Below are 15,124 nucleotides of genomic sequence, written 5' to 3'. Positions count from 1 at the left end.
CCTGCAACAAAATCCAATGGAGACTACGAATTCTCTCTTTTAACCTAGATCAAACGGTTCACCACTTGAAAGGATAAATTATTTAACCGATGAGGAAAACATCCCCCTTTACCTTTGGGGAAATTACAGTCGTCGTCTCTATCATCTTTCTTCATTCTCAATTGTTTCCCGACATTCCTCGCGTGCATTCTTCTATGCATACATTGTCGTGCATAACCTCTCACATTCTGAGACCACTTGTAACTCCTAGTAAGCTTCTCACCACAACTTTCTTTCGTCTTCTCCTTTGCAATCAAATCCTCTCACAATAACCTCCCAATCACGAGTTCAACTTTCTGGTTCAAGACTACCCAACCGAACACGTAGAAGGATATACCACCTTTTACTACGGACAACTAATTGGTGGCCTCCTATTCCTATTCCTGCTTTCTTTAAAGAAATTTCCTTGTATTTTCACATTCTCTTGTGCCAACTAGCCCCACACTCATTTCGCCTTCTATGTAGTGTGTTTATTATATTCAACCATCACTAATTACTTCCCCTTACATCAATTAATTTTCACGAATTCTACCCGAAGAAGAGTGAAATTGGAGTATTTTAATTACTTTACTTCTAAACACTCAATGCAATTTTTGAAGAAATATATATCCGACATCCAACAAGTTTTGGAAGATCCGATACTTCTTCCTCCGACCTCCCTCTTCGTTTACCTGCCTACAAATTGGGAGACTGACCTTCCCCCTCCTTGAATTGGGTCACTTCAAGGAAAACTCCTTTTATCGACCCATTGCTGATCTTCTTGGCGAATCACCATTAATTACAACATCACTAACCTCATCTACGAAAACCTGCTCTTCCATTTTGGGTTGAGTCCAAAGAAAACTGAGCTTGACTGTGATGTAGGTAATCATTTTACTGAATGTTAGTTCCTTTTATGATATTTAATTCAAGGCGATATGTAACTTTCTGTAGGAGAAGAATACGGTGAGCGTCCATGAAAAGACCCTCACTATTACCACCGGTTTCAACTCACCCTCCTCCTGTCACGACCCAACCAGCACTTCCAACCCAACCAATCTTAGAAGAACAGACCCTCTTATCAAGAGATGACTTCCCCTTCTCGAAAGGGGTCGCCATGGTCATCTCTCTCAACTAATAATGTCGACATCTTCGTACCAAATTCAGTTGTGTTTAATTTGCAACCTTATCAGTCTAGTAATTATTGCATCTTTCTGTCCTCAACATTCTAATCGAACAGCTTCGTGACTGGACTTGGAGGAGGAGTACTCATGATAGCGTGGGTATCCAATCCGTCCCAGATCATCAAGACGCGCCTGCGTGGGCCACTCCCGGGCCATACCGAGCTCCGAGCATGCACGAGCACCATCGGGCGACGTCTGCTTAGCCATGGTAAAGGAAGCAGTTGGACTTCATCCAGAAGCGTGCGTCGGCCGATCGACCTCCTCAGGTTTAGCGAAAGAAGGAAGGAAGAAAGTAGAAAAGTCCACGGGCTGGAGAAGAAAGAAAAGAAGAAAAGGTACAGTTTAATTAAGAAAAGAAAGAAAAGAAAGAAAAAAAAAAAAAGGTATGGCCACGGGAGAAGGAAGAAAAGAAGAAAATGTACGTCGACGGGAGAAGAAGAAAAGAAGAAAAGAAGTTTGATTAGACACAGTTAAGAAGAAAGAAGAGATACAGTTTGATTATACACGGGAAGAAGAAAATGTACACCGACGGGAGAAGGAAGAAAGAAAAGAAAAAGATACAGTTTGATTCGATCTTTCTTTAAAATCCATGACAGGGACTATTTTTTGATATTAAAATTCATAAATTACAAAACACTAATTAATTAAAAATATTAATTATCTTTTTCAACAGTTTTAAATAAATTTGATCTTTTTAATCAATCATAACTCTCTTGCTTTTACTTATAATAATATATGTCTTTTTTTATCCGGATTGTAACTCAGGGACTTGCGGTTCGATCCCGGAATTACGGCGTATTTGCAGGAATTTTCCTCCAAATGGGGAACGCAATCAACATTGGACATTGAATCGGCCGCCGTATGCGCTTCCCGATTTACCCTGGTGGTGGATGAAATTTCCGCGGACCGGGCCGACCACTCCCAGAGATGTGGCTATGAGATTATCATTTTTTTTTATAATGTAATATATATTTTTTATTTTATGAAGAATGTTAAAAAAATATACTTTATGTATTTAACAAAACAATAGAAAAAAAATAAGTTTGTGAGTGCTAGCTTCAGAAAAAAAAAAAAAAATTGAAATCCCTTACCTCTAAAAAAAAATATATAGCATTTCTAACAAATGGTCAATAGAATTTTTATTCAATCTTATAGAATTGAAATTGCTCATTTTTATTTGATTTAATGGGAAAATGAATAAATTTATGATTTTTTATTCTATCACTAAATAGAAGGAAAGATAAATAAAAGTCTATTATTGCCCCTCCAAAAAAATTCAAAATTTGAAGCCTAATATTCCACTCCCAAAATATTCAAATTTTGATGCCTAATATTCCATAAATAGTTTCAATTGTATAGGAATAATGATCAATTTTAGCATGAATTATTTGTAAGGGAACTCTCCCCCCTCTCTGATCCATTCAACATGTGCAATTTTCTTTTCCATTGATCCGCTCTATAATTTGCACTAATTTAATAGCTTTTTTCATTGTCTTTTGGAATGAAACTCTACTTTTTAATTATAAAGTTATACATTCCGCAAGAATATTAGGTTGCCCATAGGGTTTCGAAACTCATATATTATATTTATAATTGTTATATGATAGGTGGGGCTTTTTAAATATACCATAACTACGTCCTCGAGCTCGACTCTTATAAGGTAAATTGAGAAATTGTAATTTGTCACTAGGATTGTATTATCTCGACTTTGTAGGTATTCGATCCTTATCCACTTTAACAAATCTGTCCCGTAATAATCAACTCTTCTTATGTTAAAAAAAAAATAGAATCCGCCACCTTAGCGGCCCCACATGGTCGGTCCCACGACCATATGTGAGGAGGTAAATCGAGAAACTGTAATTGGTCACGACGCAAGATAGTATTACCTGACTTCGTCAAGATTCGAACTTTTATCCTCTTCTGCAACTCTGCTGCGTCGTAACTAACTCAGCTATATCCCGAAGCCGTAATAATCAACTTAATCATGGTCTGGAGGCAATTCGCGAGTGCTAACAAGTCTATATAAACGCCCTCATTCTCGTGATAATAATCCACACTAAATTTGCCTTCATCATCGATCAGCTACGCTTAACTGATCCAACGATGTTGAAGCAAGCGGTTCTTCAACCGTCCCTCCTCTTCTTCCCGCGCCACCCCTCCCTCCTCGGCACCGGAATCTCCAGCGTCGTAGCCTACAGCCAACAACGGCAGTGGCGGCGCCAGCGCCGCCAGAATAACAGAAACAATAACAACAAGGTGCGCTGTGCCGCCGCGGCCAACGAGTTCTCGTTGTCGGGGCAACCAACCATCGTGGCCGAGTCGAGGCGGCAGGCGACGGTGAAGGCCGAGGCCACCGTGCTGCTGACGGTCGGGGAAGTGTTTGCGCAAATGGAGACCACGCCGGAGCTCCACGATATGAACGGTTTGCTCGGGCAGACTCTGCATCTCGAGCTCGTCAGCGCTGACCTTGACCGTACGTGATTAACTCAAACATCCATTAATTCGACATTAATGATCATGTGTGCTGTTGATGATGACGATGATATTGTTTGGCTATAATTAACAGAAACAGGATCGGAGAAGAAGACGGTGGCGGAGTTCGCCGAAAAGGCCAAGATAGGAATCGGTAGCATCACATACGAAGCAACTTTTAGCGTTCCGGAAAATTTTGGAAAGATCGGAGCCGTCGTCGTCCGGAATGAGCACCACAACGAGCTGTTTCTCAAAGACATCGTTCTCACGATCCACGGAGATTATTCCGCTCCTCTTCTGTTCGATTGCAAGTCGTGGGTGCACTCCAAATTCGACAACAGTCAAGACAGAGTCTTCTTCACCGCCAACAAGGTAAATAAGAAGATTAATCAAGAAAAAAAATGTTTTTTTCTGATGATTTTCGTTGATGAATTGAGTGATTTTGTGGTTTGCAGTCTTACCTTCCGTCGGAGACGCCGGCGGGGCTGGTGCGCCTGCGGCAGCGGGAGCTGGAGATTCTGCGCGGCGACGGTACCGGCGAGAGGAAGAAGTTCGAGAGGATCTACGACTACGACGTCTACAATGACCTGGGAAACCCGGACAGCAACCCCGGGCTGGCTCGGCCAGTCCTCGGTGGCTCCGACGAGTTCCCCTACCCGCGCCGGTGCCGTACCGGCCGGCCGCCAACTCGCTCAGGCATTTCATCGAACATTTCCCACTCTCGTTTTTCATTCGATCACTTGCTCTTGATGGTCAACTGAAGAAGATTTGGTCGTCGTTTCAGATCGTCAATCGGAGCAGAGGAGCGCGACCGTGTACGTGCCGAGGGACGAAAGCTTCTCCGAGGTGAAGCAGTTGACGTTTGGGGCGAAGACGTTGCAGTCGGCGCTACACGGCCTGCTGCCGTCGGTGGAGGCGGCGCTGGTGGACTCGCGGAGCTTCCCATACTTCACCGCCATCGACGAGCTCTTCAACGAGGGCTTGACGCTTTCCACGCTCATCTTCTCCGCCATCGTTCCCCGGCTCGTGAAGGCGATCGTCGGCGGCGCGCAGAATATCCTCCAGTTCGAACTGCCTGAACTGATCGACAGTCAGAATATTCATATTAATTTCTGTATATATATTTTTAAAAATATTACTTTAATATTTACTTATTTGCTCTGATTATTAACAGGAGATAAGTTTTCCTGGTTAAGAGATGAAGAATTTTCCCGGCAGACTTTGGCCGGCCTCAATCCTCTCAGCATTCAACTAGTCACAGTAACGAATCCAATTTTTCTCGATTCAGATTTATTTACCTTTTAATAATCGCAAAAAGACAAAAAATGGCCATTTTTACAGGAATTGCCATTGGTAAGCAAGCTCGATCCAAGCATTTACGGTTCGCCGGAGTCGCTGATCACGGCGGAGCTCATTGAGAAAGAAATTAAAGGAATCATGACCGTCGATGAGGTCAATCGAAATCACTTTTCTCTTCTCCAGTTGATTAGTTCGAAATCATCAAAATTTATTCCTTTTTTTCATCTTATTTTTTGTTTGATCGATCCTGCAGGCGTTGAAGCAGAAGAAGCTCTTCATTTTGGACTACCATGACCTGCTGCTTCCGTTCGTGCACAAGGTCCGAGAGCTGGAGGACACGACGTTGTACGCCTCCCGGACGCTGTTCTTCCTCTCGCCGGAGAGCACCCTGTTGCCGATCGCCATCGAGCTTACGCGGCCCACTTCCCCGAAGCAGCCACAGTGGCGGCAAGTGTTCAAACCCTGCAGCGAAGCCACCGACTCCTGGCTCTGGCGTCTGGCCAAGGCTCACGTCTCGGCCCACGACTGCGGCTACCACCAGCTCGTCTCCCACTGGTACTGCTTTCATTTTCCGGCGAAATTTTCGGTTTGAGATTCTAAATTTCTTACCTTTACGTAAGGCTTCGGACTCACTGCTCCGTGGAGCCGTACATCATCGCCGCCAACCGACAGCTGAGCCAGATGCATCCGATCTACCGCCTGATGCACCCCTACTTCCGCTACACCATGGAGATCAACGCCCTCGCACGCTCGTCCCTCATCAATGCCAACGGCGTTATCGAGCAGACCTTCTCGCCGGGGAAGTACTCCCTCGAGCTCAGCTCCGCCGCCTACGACAAACTGTGGCGCTTCGACATGGAGGCTTTGCCCGCCGACCTCATCCGAAGGTTCGAATTTCAAATTTTCCACCAAAATTTCACTTTTTTAGATCATTGTGATTAGAAGATGAGATTTTGATTCCACAGGGGGATGGCCGTGGAAGATCCAGAGGCAGAGCACGGCCTCCGGCTCACCATCGACGACTACCCCTACGCCCAGGACGGCCTCCTGATCTGGTCCGCCATTGAGCAGTGGGTGGCCGATTATGTTGGCCATTACTACCCCTCGCCGGATGATGTCTCCGCGGACTTCGAGCTCCAATCGTGGTGGACGGACGTGCGCACCAAGGGCCACGCCGATAAGCAGCACGAGCCGTGGTGGCCATCGCTGAGCACGCCGGCGGACCTCGTCCGTATCCTCACCACCATCATCTGGGTGACCTCCGGCCACCACGCCGCCGTCAACTTCGGGCAGTACGATTTCGCCGGATACTTCCCCAACCACCCCTCCATCGCGCGCGCCAACATGCCGGTGGAAGACGCCGAGGAGGATGACCTGGCGGCGTTCCGGGCGAAGCCGGAGGCGGCTCTGTTGCGGTGCTTCCCGTCGATGATCCAAGCGACGAAGGTGATGGCGATCCTGGACGTTCTGTCGACGCACTCGCCGGACGAGGAGTACTTGGGAAAGGATGCGGAGGCTGCGTGGACCAAGAACCCGGTGGTGAACGCTGCCTTCGAACGCTTCAACGGCCGGCTGAGGGTGATCGAGGGGATCATCGGCGCGAGGAACGCCGACCCCAGTCTGAAGAACCGGTGCGGCGCCGGAATAGTGCCGTACCAGCTCCTGAAGCCGTACTCCGGGCCGGGGGTCACCGGAATGGGCGTGCCCAATAGCATCTCCATTTGAAGCATCGTCCTTTGTTTTTCCGTTGCTGGTTTGAGCTTCCAATAACGTAGATCTCGTTTCCAATAATGTAAACCATAATGATCGTCGTCGCCGCCGCCGCCGCCAAATCTTTCCATAAATAAATAAATAAATATCATTCTGTTTGCCGCCGACGAAGCAACCGATCTAGCGATGGCATTTTGTTTTCGAAATACCCCTGGTGTTTCAAAATTCTTCTTTTACCCTTTATAATGTTGATTTATTGTTAAAATAACCCTAGCTATTAATGTCAATTATTTTCAAAGAATAAGTTGATTTATATACGTCTTGTAAATTCAAAATTTTTTAAAAAATTAAAATAAAAAGATTTAAAGACTTATTATTTATTTACTTCGGGTTTTTGTTCAGGATTTACTCAATTTTGAAGATCATTTATGACTGAACATGAAAATTTTATATTTATAAGGGTACTTCTAAAAGACTTTAGCTAAGAATATTTTAAAATAAAAATTATATACTAATATTTTATTTGCTAAAATGCTCAAAGACTACTATATTTTAAGAGTAGGCATTCTAAAATCATTTATCATTTTTATTTAAATAAATCATTTTGGGAGGTGATTTTTAAATTGATGAGCGAATAAAAAACATATTTACCTTTAAACCTATTTGAGAGATTATAATATATAATGTGGCAAAAAGTTATTTGTTGATCTTAGGGATAAATTAAAATTTAAAATTGATTTTATAAGCATCTAAAAGTAAATTAAAAAATTAAAATTGATATTATACGAGATGGTAATTTTTTGATTTTATAACGATCCTTATTTAATGCGGCAAAATTACTAATTCAGACATGCCTTGGGGATTATAACGAGATATAATAATTGAAGTTTTGGGGTGAAATTGGAAAAATGATAAGTATAATTCATTTTTTATTTCTATATTTATATTTGTTTTTTATTTTCATATTTTATTTTTTATTTTTCGTATTGTTCTTGCGGTAGATTTGCGGTTGGTGGGAGCTGTGGTAGGTGAGTCTTTTCCTGTTCGATAAATCCCTAGTTCACATCCCCAGATCGGATTCAGATCGTGGGGAAGGGTGAAGCGATCGATCGATCGATGCCGTCTTCGGAGTCCTTCGTCGGGTTGAGGAGAGCCGACGGCGTATTCGGCATCGGCCTCCGGCAGGTCTCTGGCCTTACCCGTCCTTTCTCCTCCTCCGCCGCCCAAATTTCCTTCTGCCGCCGGAGTTACCTTCCTCCCAAGAGGCTCGGTAAGCTCTTTTCTACCTCCCGCCGCCTTTTTAACGTCCTTGTATGCGATAAAAATGCGATCCTGCGCCTTCTGAATAGAATACAACTAGGAGGATGAGTACAAATAGAGGAGAGTGTGTTATTTGATTGGGGGAAAATGATATCTGTTTTCTACTTTTCTCAAAGTCAATAGCGAGTTGCATTAGATTATTTTTTGTTCTTTTTGATGAAGAAGAGAAATCGTTAAACCTAGAGATCATTCCACCTTGTACATGAATGGTGGAACATATAATTGAAGTGTTGATTGTGTTGTGCCTTATTTTAATTTGTCTTAGAAATCCACCTTGTACTTGAATTGAATTGGTTGCCTGGCAGACCTTTATATTCATATAGTTCACTGATCCTATTAAGGAATGTTTCTTCCAAGTATCATTTTTGATTTTATGTCTGGTCATATATCTTTTATTAGATTTCATTCACATTCTGCATTGCAACTTCATTCTTGTTCTTTTATATATATCCTGCGCGACACCTGCCCACGACCGAGTGGGCGGGGCGGCCGGATCACTTTCGGATGCCCCGCCCCCCGACGCACTCAGTCGTGAATGCTGCACGCATGGGAAAGCGCGCAACATATCAATTTTTTGTATATATATATTTGTTTGTGTGTGTATGTGAATCTTTTATATATGAGTTTTCCATTTCTGAAAATCAGAGGTACGAGCTGGTGGAGATAAATTTGGAAAGCACTTTGAAGTTTCAACCTATGGTGAATCTCATGGAGGAGGTGTTGGTTGTGTTATTAGTGGATGCCCCCCAAGGATTCCTCTCTCCGAGGAGGATTTGCAATTTGAACTTGATAGAAGGTTTATGTTGCATATGCATCCAACCTATTCACTACTTGCTCTGTGCAAATATTTTGATTTAATCACATTTTTGGTTTATTCTATAGGAGGCCAGGTCAGAGCAGGATAACCACTCCAAGAAAAGAAACAGATACTTGCCGTATTCTCTCAGGAATATATGATGGTAGGACACATTTTTCTCACGTTTCTTATCTATTTTTTTTAGATTTACTGTCATATAGCAGATCCTTCTGAATAGCCACCTTTGTTGATTCAAACTTTCACTGCAGGAATGACCACTGGGACGTCTATTTGTGTTTTTGTACCAAATACAGATCAAAGAGGACATGTGAGTCCCATGTACTCTATTAACAATGAAACTGTGGCAACTGCCAAAATTTCCACTTTCCAGTAATTTCTTGATCATCCTTATAATGTGCTTTGAAATAACTGATAATGAATGTCCATTTTCTGATGTTCCTGACATGTTGATAATTACTTATGCATGGTCTTTTGCAGGACTATAGTGAAATGTCAATAGCATACAGGCCTTCTCATGCAGATGCAACATATGACTTCAAATATGGTTTGAGAGCAGTACAGGTTCTTGCTAGTCCTTTCTAGTTCTCTTGTATTATCCTAAAATGATGTTTGTTAAATTGAAGTGCTATTCTCACATCACAATCATGGAGATAAAAGTCCAACCATGCATGTCTCATATTTTTGCCCTTCTGGAACTATAGGGAGGTGGTAGATCATCAGCAAGAGAAACTATTGGTAGAGTTGCTGCAGGAGCTATTGCAAAAAAGATTCTTAAGATGTATGCCGGAACTGAGGTGGGTTTCTTCATTGTTTTATTTTGATCGTGTTTTGACATAAACACTGATATGGTGTTCTGCATCACCATTGGATAACTGTCGCTACATGTACTATCCTTTTGACAAAAAATGGAAAAATACACTTGGAATCCTCTAGTACCATGCTTATTGAACTTGATATTGAACTGGGGATGCACATTGTGACTAACCTGCCCATGCATAACTGTTTATTAGATTAGATTTGACTAATTCATGGTTTCTGCGTTCCAACGTTTTACCATTTTTTAAAGTTTTTTTTTACCATCAGAATACACAGATTTTCATTTTTTATTGTATCTTTGTTATCTATCACATAGTTCCAATATTATCGCATGGTTGATAGCATGACATCTACAGATAACTGATTGTTCATGATTTAACATTTAGTTGATTAAAGTTAACTGCCATCATCAACTTTGTTGCAGTGCTTGCATATTGGCTTTGCTCTATACCTGCTTAACACCAAGTCTTTTATTCCTGCCCAGATTTTAGCATACGTTTCTCAAGTTCATAAAGTTGTGCTTCCTGAAGGTGTTGTTGACAATGAGACAGTAACCCTTGATCAAGTCCGTGATTGCTCAATTCTTCTAATCACTATCCCATTTTTGTTTTCATGTTATGGAAAATTGATCATATTTTGCCAAAAAAAACTTACAGATTGAGAGTAACATTGTCAGATGTCCAGATCAAGAATATGCTCAAAAGATGATTGAGGCCATCGACGATGTGAGAGTTAAGGGAGACTCTGTTGGAGGCGTAGTAACTTGCATTGCTCGAAATGTTCCAAGAGTAATTGTTTCACTTAATTCAGATTCTTTGCTATTATATATAGAGTATTCTCTGCAATGGTTTATAACAATTTGCATTGTGTGGATTAATTGAAAAAACAATTTCATTTTGCTGAAATCATTCTATATTGCATTTCCTCCGTTGTCTTAGGGGCTTGGATGTCCAGTTTTTGATAAATTGGAGGCTGATATGGCAAAAGCTATGTTGTCTCTCCCTGCAACAAAGGGATTTGAAATTGGCAGTGGTTTTGCAGGTTCATATCTGTTAAATTGATCAGAATATTCATTATTCGCGATTAGAACTTCTAGATCATTCAACATTTTACTTCCTGTACTTGTGATCAAACTATTTTTAGGTACTTTCTTGACTGGAAGCGAGCATAATGATGAGTTCTACATGGATGAGCGTGGCAATATGCGAACAAGAACGAATCGGTCTGGCGGTATACAGGTTTTTCTTTTTATTACTACTACTGATTTAGTTAATATGGAAATTGTTACTAGAATAATTAAGGCTTGCGGAATGACACTGACTTCTCTGTGCAGGGAGGCATATCCAATGGAGAAACCATTTACATTAGAGTAGCTTTTAAACCAACGTCTACTATCGCGGTAAGCTACATTGCATTCCATATTCTTCTTTTATATGCGTCAAAATAGAAGATGAGGTTTCCCATGATGTTAAATGGAAAGAATGGGGAAACTAATCATTTTCATGCAGAAATGGTTCAACAAGTACAGTTTATTCTATTTTTAGAAAAGAAATCTTTTATTCTATTCTGGATTGATAATTGATCAGTAAAATTCGTCGACCTATTTCCAATTTGGTAATTTCTGAATTTTGTGTTTCTCAATTCTGTCATGATTCTTATTGGCAATTTTCTTTTTATCAGAAAAAACAGCAAACAGTAACAAGAGATCGACATGAAACTGAACTTATCGCAAGAGGCCGCCATGACCCTTGTGTTGTCCCTCGAGGTTAGTCATAATTTCTATCCCTCTTCCCTTCCAATAGGGCATTTAGTTTATGGAATGAAATTAACAAGGATTTGAATAATTTTGGCAAAAAGTCAAAAGGGCGACTGTTTTTTTATCGAATCGTCGAGAATGCATCCTATATTGATTTTTTTAATCAAAAGGGTGTCCTGTCCTATGTAAAATGACATAATTATGCTCTAGTACTGTTCTCTTTATTATTCTACTTATATTTCCTATCTAAATTGAGCACGTTGTAGCAACATGAAACCATAGCTGCTACAATTGTGTATCAGTTATGCAATATGGAAAAAAAAATTAAGATTAAAATTGTTCAGAGCCTCTGAAAAGATTTAAATGATGTTTTTTGAGTTTGAAATCGGATCATTATGAGTTTCATCTCATAATCAATTGTAGATATCTCAACGAGTTTCGATTTGATATATTGTGCATCGCGTGATTCAATCTGGGTCAAAAGTTAGGATCTCTCAAAATTTAAGATTTAACATTTATGATGTAGTAGCTACGGTTTTGTAACTACTACAATATGAATGTTAAATCTTAAACTTTAAGAGATCATAACTTTTGATTCAGATTGAACCACGTGACATACAATATATCAAATTGAAACTCGTTAAGAGATCTACAACTACTTACTGAGTGGAACCATAACGACTCGATTTCAGCTCTCAAAAACATCGTTTAAAGCCTTTTCGGAGGTTCCGAAAAATTTTAGTCTTAAATAAAATTTTAAATTGTAGCAATTACGATTTGTTAGTTGCTATAACTACGTAGCAGTTATGATTTCATACCTACTACAACTGTGTAGCAGTTATAATTTCGTAGCTGCTACAATGCGTTCGATTTAGATGGAAAATATAGGTAGAATAATAATGAGAACAATATTAAAAGGACAGAAGAATAAATGTATAAAGGGGTGGGGCATCTTTTTGATAAAAAAATCAAATTCTTGACGATTTGATAAAAAAAGTACTTGACTTTTGCCAATAATTATTATTGGGGAATGAAATAAAATATAGTAGTAGTGTCTGAATTTGTATTCCTTATCCATGGAATGAAAATAATTTCGCATTCTTACAATTAAAAGTTTGCTTTGGAAGCTAAGCAAAATTTAGGAGAGTAACAATTCCATTAGAGTTGGCATTCAAGTTACAATATCAAAATGCCAGAATAGTTATAATGATATAATATTCTTGCAAACCAAATGTGTTCTTAATATTTAGCGATCACATCCAAATATGATTTTGATCTTACAGCGGTTCCGATGGTGGAAGCGATGGCAGCTTTGGTGTTGTTAGATCAACTGATGGCGCAGACATCGCAATGTGGATTGTTTCCTGCCGACGCTGCTCTTCAGCAACAAATTGTTCAAGATCCAAATAGATCTGTGATCACCCCCTAGAAATGACAGTTGAGTATATTTCATTTCCTTCAAATTCTAGCTCAAAGTAGTGACAATAAATGTTATTTTTATGGTGAATTCCGATATATTGTGTCCTGTTGTAAGTGCAACGAGGCATTTGTATGATTTTTAACTAACTTTTATTAATATATTTGTGATATAGCACAAATCTTTCTTTTTACTTAAATTTTTTCATGAAGTATTCACAACATTTGGTCATGAACATGAACAACCAAACTCGTTGATTTATTTTATATATTCGTTTATATGTAACGAGCATAAATAAACTACAAGTATATAAAGTTATCTTCATGTGAATTTTTAATGTATATGTAAACATCATGCCTTTATAATTTTTTTTGTTTAATTCATATATAATTGAACTAATTCAACTTTAAAAGAAAATCTTATCTTATATTTCTTAGATCGAGTTTTTCTGTTTGTTTTTTAAAGTTTGAGCTCTAAAGGGTACTAATAGTTTTATTTAAACTAGTCCAATTATAAAAACTAATGTTTTATTGTATTTCTTAGAATTTCTTCAATTTCGTACCTAAACTTAAGATCCTTTAGAAATTTTATTACATAATGATAAATTAGTTCAATTTAAAAAATGTGTTATATTAGTCGGATCATTTGGAGTTTTTTTTTTAAAATGAGCTAACTTTTGAGGTTTAAGTTTTTGGAAATCAAACTAACTATTTTATTGAATTTTACCAAAGGCCCCTAAAGGCTTTGTAGTTGAACTTTTTAGCGTAAAAATCAAAAGGATCATCGTCAAATATATGTCCCTTTTATAGAAATCGTCAAATGGATGCATCATTATATTTTATCTTGAGAATATCTTTACTTCCAGCATTGTTATACCTACCACTAACAACTACAATTTATAACAATTATTTTGTATTGGATTTCTATATATACATTTTAAAATTTTATATTTCTCTAAACATATAACTAGAATATAATAAACAAATTTATTATTATTTATGCATAAAATCCATACGATAATACACATGTATACAAATATAATCATAGAAATAACATAAATAAGTTATACATTTTGATGACGCGAAGTAGAAATGACATCAACTAGTAACCTTAAAAAAAGTTGCCTCTACTCGTATCCACATCGATATCTTCTTGAAATGACTTCTCTATGTCACGTATCGTGTCTCCGTTTCGATACTAGTCAAAGGAAAGAAACCCAATCTGAGAGAGGACCTATGGTCTGATTCAGTATGATGCCTCAAAACATCCTAATGATATGAATCGGATTGAACGGAGGTGATTACACCACCATTATAAGGTCGAATGGTTCATTGTCAATAAGGGGCAGCGAACCTAATGGCGTGGGAGTTCTGGCAACAATAATTGTCCACCGAAACAATGGCTATAGAGGAAGGAAGAAAGAAACCTTACGGCGGAGAAACAATCGTTGCTTCTCCTCTTACTCTTTGCTTCCACCGTCGGTTGTAGCTTCCTTTGACTCGGGGGAAGGCTAGCCTAGGCTGATAGCTGACCCGTGGAGGGAACCTTGGTCGAAGTTGAGCTAGGAGAAGCCTCCTTTGGCTAGCAACAACAACTCCACCAAGTGGTGGGTGGTGACAATAAGGAGAAGGGGGTTGGGCAGCTAGAAGAGAAGAGATGGTGGCTGATTTAAAATCTAACCTTTAGGTTTTTAATCCATTAAATAACCCTTCTTTAAAGATGTATTTATAGATCTCTAATAAGTTTAGTTTGCTAACCAAAAACATACATCCATTAACCCAAACTCTAAACCGATATTCTTAAGTTTGGTTCAAAACTAAACTACTTTTAATTAAAATCAAATTAATTTGGTTTATAATTAAATAAAAAGGTCCATTTTGTTTTCGAAGGATGCCCATCCGAGCTTTTGTTCTGACAACATATTTTTATATTTTCCATTCATTTGGTCTAACTAAATTCAATCTTTCTCAATCTGAGAATTTAATTCTCAAACTCATTTTATATCTTTTAGAAAAACTCGTAGTGCATGTGACTTATATGTTTTTTATTTATGTTGTCGTCCATAATTAATCATTAATTACAGATTGATCATGAGTAGCATCTAGTAGCACATCATGACCCTAATTAATTAAAAAATCATAATTTTTAAAACCACTTTTGAACCCTTCAACAGTTATAGTTATTCGTGCGTCTGTTCCTTTCACTCATATTATACCCGCTTAGTTCAAGACATGGTCTATGTATCAGTCTACACTAGGCTGACTACGTCACACCTAGCCCAAGCAATAGTTCCTTATCCTACGGATTCATATTAC

General features: G+C 39.2%; 2 protein-coding genes across 2 annotated transcripts; both read left to right on the top strand.

Annotated features, from left to right (window-relative positions):
* Window positions 1-3,305: 3,305 nt before the first annotated feature.
* Window positions 3,306-6,698, top strand: LOC141833143 (linoleate 13S-lipoxygenase 2-1, chloroplastic-like). Its single transcript, XM_074720529.1, has 9 exons — window positions 3,306-3,675; window positions 3,769-4,046; window positions 4,130-4,370; window positions 4,459-4,764; window positions 4,849-4,934; window positions 5,016-5,126; window positions 5,227-5,528; window positions 5,594-5,860; window positions 5,939-6,698. The coding sequence occupies exons 1-9, from the start codon at window positions 3,306-3,308 to the stop codon at window positions 6,696-6,698; spliced, it is 2,721 nt and encodes a 906-aa protein (XP_074576630.1).
* A 1,007-nt stretch (window positions 6,699-7,705) lies between these two features.
* On the top strand, window positions 7,706-13,002 carry LOC141833095 (chorismate synthase 2, chloroplastic-like). The gene is made up of 13 exons (XM_074720492.1): window positions 7,706-7,953; window positions 8,649-8,799; window positions 8,886-8,962; window positions 9,069-9,127; window positions 9,298-9,381; window positions 9,522-9,614; window positions 10,121-10,201; window positions 10,293-10,424; window positions 10,575-10,677; window positions 10,780-10,874; window positions 10,970-11,035; window positions 11,317-11,401; window positions 12,676-13,002. The coding sequence occupies exons 1-13, from the start codon at window positions 7,800-7,802 to the stop codon at window positions 12,819-12,821; spliced, it is 1,326 nt and encodes a 441-aa protein (XP_074576593.1). The 5' UTR covers window positions 7,706-7,799; the 3' UTR covers window positions 12,822-13,002.
* Window positions 13,003-15,124: the final 2,122 nt, after the last annotated feature.

Source organism: Curcuma longa, chromosome 8 (genome assembly GCF_044706935.1).
Source record: "Curcuma longa cultivar G26 ecotype Majalengka, Jawa Barat chromosome 8, ITB_CL_G26_1.1, whole genome shotgun sequence".
Taxonomy (NCBI): domain Eukaryota; kingdom Viridiplantae; phylum Streptophyta; class Magnoliopsida; order Zingiberales; family Zingiberaceae; genus Curcuma; species Curcuma longa.
The sequence above is the reverse complement of the archived record's forward strand: the minus strand, read 5'-3'. Positions and strand labels throughout refer to the sequence as shown.

Excerpts from the sequence above, each read along its gene's own strand:
- LOC141833143 (XM_074720529.1), top strand. The coding sequence starts at position 3,306 with ATGTTGAAGCAAGCGGTTCTTCAACCGTCCCTCCTCTTCTTCCCGCGC. Across the intron at positions 3,676-3,768 it reads CGTCAGCGCTGACCTTGACC|AAACAGGATCGGAGAAGAAG; the intron begins GTACGTGATTAA and ends TATAATTAACAG. Across the intron at positions 4,935-5,015 it reads TCAGCATTCAACTAGTCACA|GAATTGCCATTGGTAAGCAA; the intron begins GTAACGAATCCA and ends CCATTTTTACAG.
- LOC141833095 (XM_074720492.1), top strand. The coding sequence starts at position 7,800 with ATGCCGTCTTCGGAGTCCTTCGTCGGGTTGAGGAGAGCCGACGGCGTA. Across the intron at positions 7,954-8,648 it reads CCTTCCTCCCAAGAGGCTCG|AGGTACGAGCTGGTGGAGAT; the intron begins GTAAGCTCTTTT and ends TCTGAAAATCAG. Across the intron at positions 8,963-9,068 it reads TCTCTCAGGAATATATGATG|GAATGACCACTGGGACGTCT; the intron begins GTAGGACACATT and ends CTTTCACTGCAG.